General features: G+C 42.4%; 2 protein-coding genes across 2 annotated transcripts; one reads left to right on the top strand and one right to left on the bottom strand.

Moving 5' to 3' along the window:
* Nucleotides 1-1407: 1407 nt before the first annotated feature.
* Nucleotides 1408-5330, top strand: LOC308302194 (ubiquitin-conjugating enzyme E2 A). The gene is made up of 6 exons (XM_080746447.1): nucleotides 1408-1583; nucleotides 2265-2345; nucleotides 2775-2800; nucleotides 3781-3870; nucleotides 3981-4069; nucleotides 4347-5330. The coding sequence occupies exons 1-6, from the start codon at nucleotides 1540-1542 to the stop codon at nucleotides 4473-4475; spliced, it is 459 nt and encodes a 152-aa protein (XP_080602573.1). The 5' UTR covers nucleotides 1408-1539; the 3' UTR covers nucleotides 4476-5330.
* Nucleotides 5331-5418: 88 nt separating this feature from the next.
* nkrf (NFKB repressing factor) lies at nucleotides 5419-10710 on the bottom strand. The gene is made up of 3 exons (XM_080745714.1): nucleotides 10324-10710; nucleotides 8878-9003; nucleotides 5419-8473 (listed from the first exon to the last, which is right to left on the bottom strand). Exons 2-3 carry the CDS (start codon nucleotides 8966-8968, stop codon nucleotides 6174-6176), a joined length of 2391 nt encoding a protein of 796 aa, XP_080601840.1. The 5' UTR covers nucleotides 8969-9003; nucleotides 10324-10710; the 3' UTR covers nucleotides 5419-6173.
* Nucleotides 10711-12514: the final 1804 nt, after the last annotated feature.

Below are 12514 nucleotides of genomic sequence, written 5' to 3' on the forward strand. Positions count from 1 at the left end.
AGTAAAAGTGTCAATACTGCAATGTAGAAATACTATGCAAACCTCTAATAAAGTCTTCAATCAATCAATCAACTATTAACTAAAGTGCTCAAATAATTGTAGTGAAGTCAAAGTACAATATTTACCTCTGAGAATGATGTAGTGGAATGGAGGTAAAATTACAAAAAAATGGAAATACTCAAGTAAAGTACAAATATCTCAAAAGTGTGTATTTAAGTACAGTACTAAATGTAAATGTAATTAGTTACTTTACACCACTGCTTCTCAGTCATTAAAATGATACAGAGAAAATGGGTAAAAGAAGACAATTTTAATAATTTACAACAGAGGGACCGATCAATATGGGTAAAGTTACTGATTGAAGACTTTATTAGAAGTTTGCATAGGAAAAGGTACAGTTTCATGACGGTACAGTTCACTGGTACAAGGTCTACTAAAAGGAGATCCATGAAAAGACTAAGCTTATTTCCACTGGAAACCATTGAAGTATCTCATATAACATTGAATGACAGACAAATAGAACACAGTACTATGCAGTAGATATGTAAAGAAAAACAAAAAAGAAAACAGTAAGTCTAAACAAACAGTATATACAAAGAAGGGGCAGGGGAGGGTAGGGTTGGGCTAGGTTCATTTTTTTACCAGTTGCGAACGGCTGCTGCCTGTAAGTGGTTTTTACGACTCATGACGCAATGTTTTACTGGAATGCTGTCAATGCTCCTGGATTTCCCAGGAGTCTCCTGGATTTTGAACCCATCTCCTGGGAATCTCCTGGATTGGGTATCAAACTCCCAAAATTCACCAGAACACAGGAGATAAAATCTACTATGTTAAAGATTTTCTGGGGGAGGACCCGCTTTAGGGGTGGGGGCAATGCATGCAAGATCATATAGATATTCACTAAAGTAATGACTTAAAGATGAGAAGTCATTATTAAAGATGTCTTACTTTGCTTCAGTCATCAAATCTGTACACCTACATTTGGCATTTTAAGGCTGAAATTGTAGGCCTACCCATGCTAGTAAAGCAAGCCTGATAAATGTATCAAACATGCACAAAATTCAACAGAACACAGGGAAATATATATCTGTTAATACGTTTTGGGGTTAGGGTTAAAAAAAAAATCTCCTGGATTCTGACAGGCCTGGGAATGACACACATTTTAAAAACAGGGGCGTACGTACATTTTATTCTGAGTCATAAGCAGTCAAAAAATAGAAAAAGACAAAACATTATTATGTTTTAAGTTTGTCTGCATTTTTATGCTAGTAAATGTGTCGTGTCCACCAAGTCCATCCATGGCAAGTATCCTTCTCATCCATGGTCGTGTCTGGGTCTAAATGTGAAGGCTGAAATCCCACCCCCCGTAGTGTGGTATCGTCCTATCACTTGAGACCAGTGAAGGCAGTAGTCAGATACTAGCAGCCGTTAGCCAGGTTAGCATTTATTGGAATTTAGTTCATTAGTAAGAAAACTCATTTTCTCGAACGCCAATCCAACAAATGTATGCTGAACCTTCTGACCTCTACGTGAATTAGAATGTCAACCCCGGCGAGAAGACGTTTAATGAGAGATTTTAAACGGTAAGCACGTTAAAAACAAGGGAGACAGCTAACGCTAGCGACCATTAAGCTAGCTCGCTAACATTTACGGCGTACTCCGTCGATCTGCAAGCTCGCGACGCGTCGCGTCCATTACGCGTTGTGAGCTTGTAGATCGGCTGTTTTTGACGCTCGACACCTACGTACGACGAGGTGTGAGTGTAAGGCTGTTTTAGCCGACAGACAGTGTACTACGCAAAGTATGGACAAAAGTACAGAATAACAACATCGATTGTAACATTGTCAGTGTATTTTTTTGTACTAAATATTAATCACAATATTTAGGTGTAGAAATGGAATATGTTTGTTAACAACGATAGCAAAGAAGCTAAGTAGCCACGACTGGAGACTGCTATCGCCAAAATAAAAAGCCTGGGTTTCCGAGGCTAGGAGAGCAATGACGTTAATTTAGCATGATGTAGTGTGTATTCTTGGTTAGTTGAATATAAGGTTACAAGAGTTGGCCAAAGTTACTATGTGGACAAATTAACCTCAACCTCCAGAACTACATAACATGAGTTTTGTTGTAGTGTAATAGTGCGTTTATTGAAGCAGTGATGGAAAGAAGCTAGTGATGATTGTTGTTTCTATCTAAATTGAGCCTCCTTTAAGGCTAATAATTACACCTTGTAAAACCGTGATCTATTTACTGTATTTTGTCAGGCTGCAAGAAGATCCTCCAGCTGGAGTAAGTGGTGCTCCATCAGAAAATAATATCATGGTATGGAATGCTGTCATTTTTGGGTAAGTGGCAATAAACCTTTCACATACTAGTGTGTAGGCAAGGCATATAATCGAGAAAAAATAATGACAAAAATTACAAAAAGTTCAAGAGCAAACTTTATTAGGAATGTTTCGGTCACTAGAAGGACCTCCTTCCTCAGGTTGCTTGCTTGATTGGTTGGTTGGTTGCCTTGCTGAAATGTTGCTTTCCTAATAAAGTTTGCGCTTGTACAGTGCAGGTTTGGCATTGTGCACTGTGCAGTGTGCAGGTAATATTGAATACTTTTTCTTCATTATTCATTATACACCATTATTCGAAATGCATGATTAAAGCTAAGGTTAATGTTTTATTTGTATATAGTTGATGTCTGTTACAGTGTAACTTTAATTTGAGGACATGAAAAATGCCTTTCAAATGTATTCATTCAAGTCTTGTCTCTTCTCTTTTAGACCGGAGGGAACACCTTTTGAAGATGGTTAGTCTTTATGTTCTTTCCAAATCCCTTCACCCATTTTGGACGGAAACCCCTTTTGGGGTAGTTGTTGCAATGTACAGTACTGTATTTAGGAACATAAATTGTAATTTTTGATTAAATAATTGACATTTTTCAAAAAACTTGGGTCAGGATTTAGAAGGCATTTTTAGAATCGGCCTTAGTCCTAACAAGACACATTTCTGTAACTGGAGAGTAGGAAAAAAGACAATGAATGGGAGACAGATGGGCATGCTATTGTCTAGCTCTGGTCCATAGCGTTAGTGGAGTTCTCCCTAACGCTATGTTCCTCTACCTCCGTATTCCTTGGCAAAACCGGAACCCCCCGCCGTCTGGTCCAAAAATAACAAAAACTGTTTCGCCCCTCATCAAACCAAAGGTATCAGTGGACAGTTGAAAGCTTACTCTACTTAGTGGACGAGGTCTGAGCCCCCCACCACACGATTAAAATACATTTCTAGGGCAAAATGAAAAATATTCCACCGGATGGAGACGCTCTTCCAGGTTTTTACGAAACAGCGCTTCCAACGTTGCAGAGTTGAATAACACCCAGTGAGACTAATGCTCATTGTAATTCGGTCCTCTGACCTGCGCGGCAGTAGTGAGTTGGCACCTTGATGGCGACGACAAATAGTGAAAAACGAGAAGAAATGGAGTCTCCATCCGGTAGAACATTTTTCATTATGCCCTAGAAATGTATTTTAATCGTGTGGTGGGGGGCTCAGCCCGCTTCCACTAAGTAGAGTAAGCTTTCAACTGTCCACTGATACCTTTGGTTTGATGAGGGGCGAAACAGTTTTTGTTATTTTCGGACCAGACGGCGGGGTTTTCCGGTTTTGCCAAGGAATACGGATGTAGAGGAACATAGCGTTAGGGAGAACTCCACTAACGCTATGGACCAGAGCTAGCTATTGTCCTGCTATGTATTTTTAATACTCAATATTTTTTTATTTTCCCTGCAGGAACTTTTAAACTCACCATTGAATTTACAGAAGAATATCCAAATAAACCTCCGACTGTGCGTTTTGTCTCCAAAATGTTTCATCCAAATGGTAAGTAGTTGCTTGCTGGGAGCATTCTATTATGAGACATTTCAAATGCAATTGATTTAATCTGAAGACTAAACTTGTTTTTTTTACCCCCTCCCTCCCTCCCTCCGCAGTTTATGCAGATGGCAGTATATGCTTAGACATTCTTCAGAATCGTTGGAGTCCAACATATGATGTCTCCTCAATCTTAACTTCAATACAGGTATATTGTAATTGACAAGATTTACAGCAGACATACAGTATACGTAGATTGATGGATATATGTGAATTAGTGGGTGTATGCTGTTGTAGTGAATAGAAGGGCAGATTGTTTTGAATGACCGCATGATACTGTATTTTGTCTTTATTGTACTAATACTGACTGATCACCCGTCTCACCTGCCGTATCATGCAAACCCTCAGATTCATGCGAGTAATGAACATCATTGCAATAAAATTCTTCCACCCTCACTCCTGTTCTTTCTGTGTTGCATAACCAGTCTTTACTGGATGAGCCAAATCCCAACAGCCCAGCCAACAGCCAGGCAGCCCAGCTCTACCAGGAGAACAAGCGGGAATATGAGAAGAGGGTTTCTGCTATTGTCGAACAGAGTTGGCGCGACTGTTGACCCATGTCCATGTGATTGTTCAAAGTATGAATGCCCTGCCCCAAATCAAATGGAACCACAGATCAAGAAAAAGGAGAAGAAAAAAAAAGTCTCACAAGAAATATGACATGACACATCCTTTAAATTCATAAGTATATTTGTCTGTCCCCTAGCTGTTGCTAAGTTTGTATGCTCTTGTGTTGTGGCATTCCCTCCTACAGAATGCTGTTGTTGGGCAATAGCATAATGTTTGTTTAAGTAAATGTACCTTGTTATATCTGGTTACATGCCCCAGCACCTCCCTCCACTTTCAACAAAAGTTTAGCCTGACAGTTGTCACTTTTGTATCTGTTTATTTTTAAGTGTTTGGATGATTATGGTAATTAACAATTAGATGTGGTTGCTGTGTGGTTTGCTGTGGATCCAGACTGCAGATTTACAGTCAAGGGTGGTTTTCTATGGGTTGATTGGTTACCCCTGCCCCCAATTAAATGCCTTTGAGAGTGTATGGTCAATAAGAGAATTATGTGGCATGGACATGCATCCCTCCTAACATGCTGTCAATCATTGCCTTTTTGGGTAAATCAGATTAGAATACTGATCATTATCTAATCTGCATTTACAAGACACGCCTTGGACTCTACGGGTCCATGTTTGATAGAAAGACATGTGCCTTTCCAGGCAGTGGCATACATTTTGCTTCATGCAGAATTTCACAATTTTTCATGGATTCTGTAAACCTGTACTATCAGCTACTATAACAGATTAGCTGATTATACAGTCTGCTAATGTAGTGTCCCATTTTCCAAGGCACTGTTTTCAACAAACTTTGCACTGGTAACCCATGTAACAAAATGTACATTTTCTTATTGTAAATAAAATAAATATACATATGTCTGCCTTTTTTTGTCTTGACTGGTCTTGAGGGCTACAGTTTAAAAATCAGGTAATTTCAGCCCATGGATGGTTATCAGATTTAATTTATTCAGTTATTACGGCTGTGAAAACAAGCAGACAATTCAATGAATTCAACTGTACCCACGAAAACAAATACATCAGACATTGAGCATGATCACAGCTTACACATTTCCCCCGTGAAATTTGCTTTTCCAACTGATGGTGGCAGCGTTGAGTGTTCTGCTGTTTAAGAGTAAACACTGCAAGTGGTACTGCAGCAAAGAGATGTATCAATACAGAGAAACTGGTATGAGCTGATAGCTACAGTTGACGTCACTGCCTGCCTTGTCTTTAAACACCGTCTAAAACGTCAAGTTCAACGATGTTCATATGAGGCAAAGAACCCACAAGTACTGAGAAACTATGAAAACACTGGTTAGAAAACAGCCATATTTGGGTGACTTCCCCTCCCCTCCCAATATTTTTTTTTATCAAGATACAATGGAAGCATCAGGACCTGGCATCACAAAGCACTCTACAAACCTGTGCAAAAGTGATCCAAATACAGGACTTGTGGAATGGCAAGAGACAAAACAAGACAACAAAATAATGCATTTACCCGAAAGCCCCTGTTGCAGCTAAATATACTAACTATATTTAATGGCAAAGGAATGCAGACACGATTGGTGAGGTGATTGCTAAAAAATACCTATTGATGCGTTGTACAGTTATCACAACAAAGTATAAGCTTTACAGTTCAACTTGTGGGTTATTTGTGTTCTTAAGTCCAAGTCTGTGACAATTTAGGGCTATGCATGCAAATCAGTGAGATGCCTGAGGTTTCACCAGCTCATATCGTCCCACCTGTCCTTCCTGCAACAGCTGGCCAATAAGTTGGTCTTTGTGTACTTTGCGACTGACAATAAGAAAACGTTGCCTGCCTTGTCCATAGGACTTGCTTCGTAGGCCATACTTTTGCGATATCTGATGGATCTGCTTGCGTTCATCATTGTTGAGGTCAGTGGAGAAGCGTAGGTCATCCTGGCGTTCTGAACTGGCATAATTACGGATGATGTCCTCAATATCACGCTTGCTGAGCTGGTTTCCAGATTTGTTGTACACGTCCATACCCAGTCCTTCTCTGGAGAACTGCTCCTTGACCTTAATGGGCTCAGCAATGCCATCCCCATCGCGACCTAAACCACCACCTGTCCAACCCATTTTGCGGAGCAGTTGGTTTCCAATGTTGTCCTCCTTTATCTCCTGCTTCATGGCCTCTTCACCAGAGCGAGCCAGGATCTGGTGGCGGGATATAGCGTCACCATGGCCCTCCTTCCTGAGGTTCGATTTCACCACAGCCTGTGTTTGTCGCAAGGTGGCTAGGGCCTCCATTGCTGCAATGTGTTTCACCGTTTTCTTGGGCCCAATGCCTGCAGCTACATACTGGCCCTCCAGGAAAACCTCACATCTCCAGCGATGGTCAGGTAGAACAGTGAACTTGTAATCAGCAGCGACTTTGTTAAACTGAGCTGTATCATTAATGATGCAGATGGCATTTTGTGAGTTTTCGAGGATAACCAACTCACTCAAGTGTTTCTTCCTGACACCCTGCTGTCCAAAGCGTCCACTAGAGGCATCTGATTGATAATTTCCTCTGGAATACTGTGACTGCTGGTGCTGCTGTTGTTGCTGCTGCTGCTGTTGCTGCTCCTGCTGTAGCTGCTGCTGTTGCCTTTCAGCCTGGTTCATGCGAAGTTTCCTCACTGCCTCTTCAGCTGCAGCATGTTTTGAGCTCTTTTTAGTGCCCCTCGCTTGTGCCACCATTTCATCCTGCAAGAAAACGCTACACAGCCAAAAGCTGCTGTTGGGGACAGGGTCAAATTTGTAGTCAATTTTCATTCGGTTAAAGGCAGCAGAGTTGTTTAGTATGCAGATGGCATCGTGGGCATTGTCTACAACCACAAACTCTGTCCAGTGCTTCCGTCCGTCCGGCTCATATTGGCCTTTTGAGCTGGGTGTCGGCTTATCCTCTGGGTTTCGGAGAGCAGGTAAAAAGGGTGGTGTGGGGCTATGCATTTGGCATACCACTATGTCAGTGACGATTGATGATCTATATCTGCGCTGCACCACACGCACCTCAACTGGTTTCAGGAAGAGTTTAACAGCCTGCTCAGAGGCACGGTCCCTGGCCCCATTTTTGCTGCCCGAGTATCCAGTTGCTAGATATACACACTGACATCTCAGTTCACAGGCATAGCCATCTGTTGGTACTTTTCTGTTCTTCGGCAAGTCAGCATGAGGAATATCTTTGAGGTTGACATAAATGTACTCTGGGTTGGTTTTACAGGCCTGGATGCTACGGCTCAACATGAAGTTGTAGTTTGGCGAGTCAGTTCCCGTCATGAACATGGGGTCTCTAAAAGAAATAGCTAATGCAGACGCCACACTGGTTACTAGCCTTTGCTTCTCTTCCATTGTTGATTGAGCTATGGCAAGGGGCTGATGAGAGACTGATGTCAACCCTGACTCTGTGGTGGGACTGCTCCTTCCAGGACTGTTGTAGACTCTGCTGAATGGCCTGCTCGAGGAAGGCCGCTCCTGATGCCCAAAGCCAAAGCCTTGACGTCCTGAATCCCAACCACCTGATCTATTCCCTCCTCCATAACCATCATTTCTGCTGGGCTGAGAATAGCCATCTGTATTCCGAGAACCATGGGCTTCATATCTGGCTGTATAGTCCTGCTGCGTTTTTGCCATATAGTTTGACGTGGATCCTCTGCCTCCATAGCCAAAGCCACTGGTGCTACCTGAGGGTACGTCTCTGTCTCTATCCCTGTCTCTATCACTATTGGATCGCCAGTTGTCAGAAGCAGAACCGTGTGACGGCACTCTGTCAAAAGCAGGCCTTGAGCAGGAACCCTGAGCTCGACTGCTGCTGTAGGTGGAGTGTGGCGAGTCCCACTGTCTCGCACCGAATGACTCGCTCCTCCTGCGCTCCTTATCGTTTTCCTTCTCATCAGTAGCAGATCCACCACTGCTACCACCGCTGACAAAGTGCACAGGCTCAAACCGCGGTCTGGAACCAAATTTTGATACTGGCATTTTCCTCATGGGCTCGTCTCCTGTGACAAGATAGGACAAAATACAGGTAATAGTTACGATGGTTGTGAAGTCACCAACAGCTGAGCTAGAGCATTTCCCCACACATGCCCAACTTCTACTTCTTCATATAAGCAAATTATGCAAAATTCCATGTCCTTTTTGGAGGTTCACTTTCATTAACAAATAAACAATGTGACACAATGGTAGATTGTGAGCTTTAAATGTATGTACTGTTAAAACAAAACCAATGTCTCATATAAAGCCATATTTATTTTATTTCATTCTTGTGAAAATGGCAGAAACCTTTTCTAACCCTATGTTACAGCTAGATATTACATTCAAAGTGAAAATATCAAAATGGGCCATCACAAATAACGTTTTGTGTGAGCAACACATAAATATACAATGAACATTGAACACTCACTGCCATCAGATGAATTGGGTCTCTTTTTTGCATCAGAACTTGGAGTCGGGTCAAAGGAGGGCATTTCGCCTATGTCAATCCCTTCTGCCATCACCCAGTACCTTCCGAATCACATCTGGGCCATACCTGTTATGAAAGAAGACTTTTAGTATAACAGCTCATGATAGAAACACATACGTAACGCAAATAGTGTGTCCGGCAAATGATAAGCTGTAAACCAGTGGTTCTCAAGGTGGGGGTCCGGTGACCCCCAGGGGCGTTCCAGTCGGTCCCCAACAGAAGTAGTTAATGCAGCATCACAATCATTTTAACCACTTTAACCGTTCATATCTTGGCTATTCAAAAATAGGTGATCTACAAGCACACAGCGTGTCACTTTGTGCTGTGGGCTTTTATATCTAATATTTTTTACATAAATCCTAAAACCATTTCAGATGGGGGACTGTCTGTGGCCAAATACATAGTGACATGAAACCTTTTGAGAAGCACTGCTGTTTCTCAAAGGTGGGTCCAGGACTTCCAGGGGTCTTTGAGAGCAGCCGATTCCCAGCGAAATGTTCAGAAACCAACAAGCTTGTGATTCTTGAGCATAGAAATGGTACAAAACTGACCTACTTGTTGGCCTTATGGGTCCATTTGATTTTATTTGAAACCTCACGGTTAAACACTGGGGAGTGTAGAGTGTATATTAATTGGATTCCAAAACATTGTATCGAATAAATGGGGGCTATTCATTTGATATTGACAATCACTGCTGTGAACAGTAATAACACAACAGCCGATTCTAGCCGATGAGTAATACATGTTAACATCTATATTGTTCTCTGTGAAGACCGTTACATGGTGATCATAGTCGAGGTCTGAAGTCTGAACGCATAGCTTTGCTTTGAAATCTATTAATGTAATATGTTAAACCATTGAGTGACATCTAGACCTACTGCATACAGTATAAACAGAGCTGAAAAATCGTATTGAGTTCCAAAATATATATACGACACAATGTGATGTGACAAGTCTGTTTACAATGCTGTAACCCCCCCCCCACTGTATTATGTTCCCCCAATTCCTTTATATTTTGACCCTTGCTTTGGCAATGTAAACGTATGTGTTCTCATGCCAATAAAGCTGCTTTGAATTGTAAATGAATTGCTTTGAGAACTATTTATGTAATCATTCTGACCTGAATCTGATGCACATCAAGTAAAGACGTATATTCATTTGGTGGGGTCTGTCGGGCCTAAACTGCTCAGAGTGACGCAGTAGGCCCAGCTTGTGATCCGTCGTACGACGGCGTCGAGCATCTAAAATAGCCGATCTACAGACTTACAACGCGTGGAGCCAGCGACGCGTTGTGAGCCTGTAGATCGGCTATTTTAGCCGCTTCATCGGAAATCTTTTTCTTCACCCTTCCCCAAGATGTGCCCAGTGATCGATATGGTTTCCTACCTCTAGGTGTAGCCCACCTTGGTCCCGGTGGATGCTCTCTGGTTGGGTCTTATCTTTGGACCGGACGGTTTAGCTTAGCTACCAATATGATTGTTACACTGGACGGGACCGCCAGCTAGCTAGCTGGGCTCGCTAGCTAGCTAGCCTAGCAGTCTGGAGCTAACTGCTAACAGCACCAGCAGCCCCGCTTCCCTTCGGCAGGCTTCGCTTTGACTTCCCCCCCGGTGAACGCGTCGCTCTACGGACACAACACGGGAGCGGCGCAGTCCGTTCGTGAGACGTGTGCCAACAACTACGGGGTCAACTACTGCAGCAAAACAGGCCCTAAAAAGACGTACAGGCGGCGAGAAATGTTACGAAAACTTCCCCTAAGCGTCCATTTTCTGTGCGAGCACTGTCAAAATCATGGCGTCTGACTGACCGTCACCGCAATGGCCCATGATGCTTTGCAACGATCTGAAGGCACTCTCTGGTCATGATCTGCACCTTAGCGCCCTCTACAGTCTGTGACATGTAATGGATTGTTTAATTCCCATTTTTGTTTAATTCCCATTTTTGTATGTAAATATCCTATTTTATTTCTCTAATAAAATATATATTTTCTCCTCCCCAAATATAAATGTATGTTTTAGAAATAAATATAAATAAATACATTGAGAGCATGTAGATCTGCTGACATATTTTCACTAGTTGGAGTCCCGGGCGAACGTCTAATTTCACTTTGGGGTCTCGAGCTAAAAGGTTTGGGAACCACTGACTGCTGATACATGCTGTGACATGGTTTTCAGTTGCATTGCAAATGCACCTACAGCTATTAGGCCTACACTATTTGTATAGCTGCACACCTTTCATGCACAGAATGATCTTTCAAAATTTTTAAAAACTGGACACAAAGGATGTCATGACTAGGACCTACATGACATATCGTACTGGTTAAGCCACACTGTTAAGGGAGTGTTCGTCTAATACTTAAGGTTGGTATAGTCCATGAAGGGGGGGGGTTCTCAAATAATAATTTGATTGTCAGGGGGGACCATGACTTTTTTATTTTGGCTGGAGGGGGGTCCATGCAACTTTCATTTGTTGAATTTTGTATTAAAAAATGTTTTCTTTTGTTATTTTTCATACGTGTTTCCTCCCCTATATTTATCAAGTCCCCCCTGATTGACTTGGTATATTCCGCTTCTGTAAATCTCACCACAAGGAACGAACGCATTCATTGGGCGCAGTCGGCGACTCGGCGCTGACGGCGCAGTGCTCCGCTGGGGAGGAGGAAAATGGCCAAAGTTGAGAGAAGATCAGCGATCAGAAAAGAGAGTTTAATGCATTTAAATGTAAGAGTTTCCTTAGAGCGACTGTCAGGAAATGACACAAAGAGAAATTTGAGTTTGTGTTGCATTCTACAAAAGTGATTGTGAAGCGAACAGACAGAACCAACACAGGGCTTTACAGGGCTATATTAATTAGGCCTACTTTAAACCATACAGCTTTTGGTAGGCTGTATAATGACTTGAATAATATGAATGCCCTATTAATTTCGTATCGGCATTGCCAGGGTGGCAGTGCGCTGTGCGCACTATCAGTTTGTTCATTTTGGGAGCGCACAGCATGGCGCACTGGCAGTTCAGCCAACGTTTAAATCTTTAGATGTAATAGGGACACAATAGTCATTGCTCATGGAAGTGAGGCTTTTCAAGGAATGAGGTGACGTTTTATTTGTTTTAATCGCTTCATAATTGACCGAGCCATGATGAACTTAAACCAGAACAAAACGTAATCCTGTAAGGTGACATTCCCAATCCCCCCAAAAACCGTGGTTTCGATAGCTACAGTTTACCCTCTATCGCGCATATAGTGTAGACCTATATGTGAGGAGTTGCTCAGTCAGATAAAAGGAATCCTTCTATATACCAGTAGGGTAATAGGCATAATATACTGTAATATGGGTCTTTGTGGGTCTCGATCTCTCTCGCTCTGTGCCAAAACATGTCCAAATGGAGACGCTTCATGCGCGGAGCGCAGACACACACAGAGAGAGCGAGAGAGAGAGAGAGAGAGACTGAGCGAGAGAGAGAGAGAGAGAGAGAGAGAGAGAGAGAGAGAGAGAGAGAGAGAGAGAGAGAGAGAGAGAGAGAGAGAGAGAGAGAGAGAGAGAGAGAGAGAGAGAGAGACGTTATCTTGCTAAAGTAGT

This window comes from Nannobrachium achirus (genome assembly GCF_963921795.1).
Source record: "Nannobrachium achirus genome assembly, chromosome: 17".
In the NCBI taxonomy this organism is placed as follows: Eukaryota; Metazoa; Chordata; class Actinopteri; order Myctophiformes; family Myctophidae; genus Nannobrachium; species Nannobrachium achirus.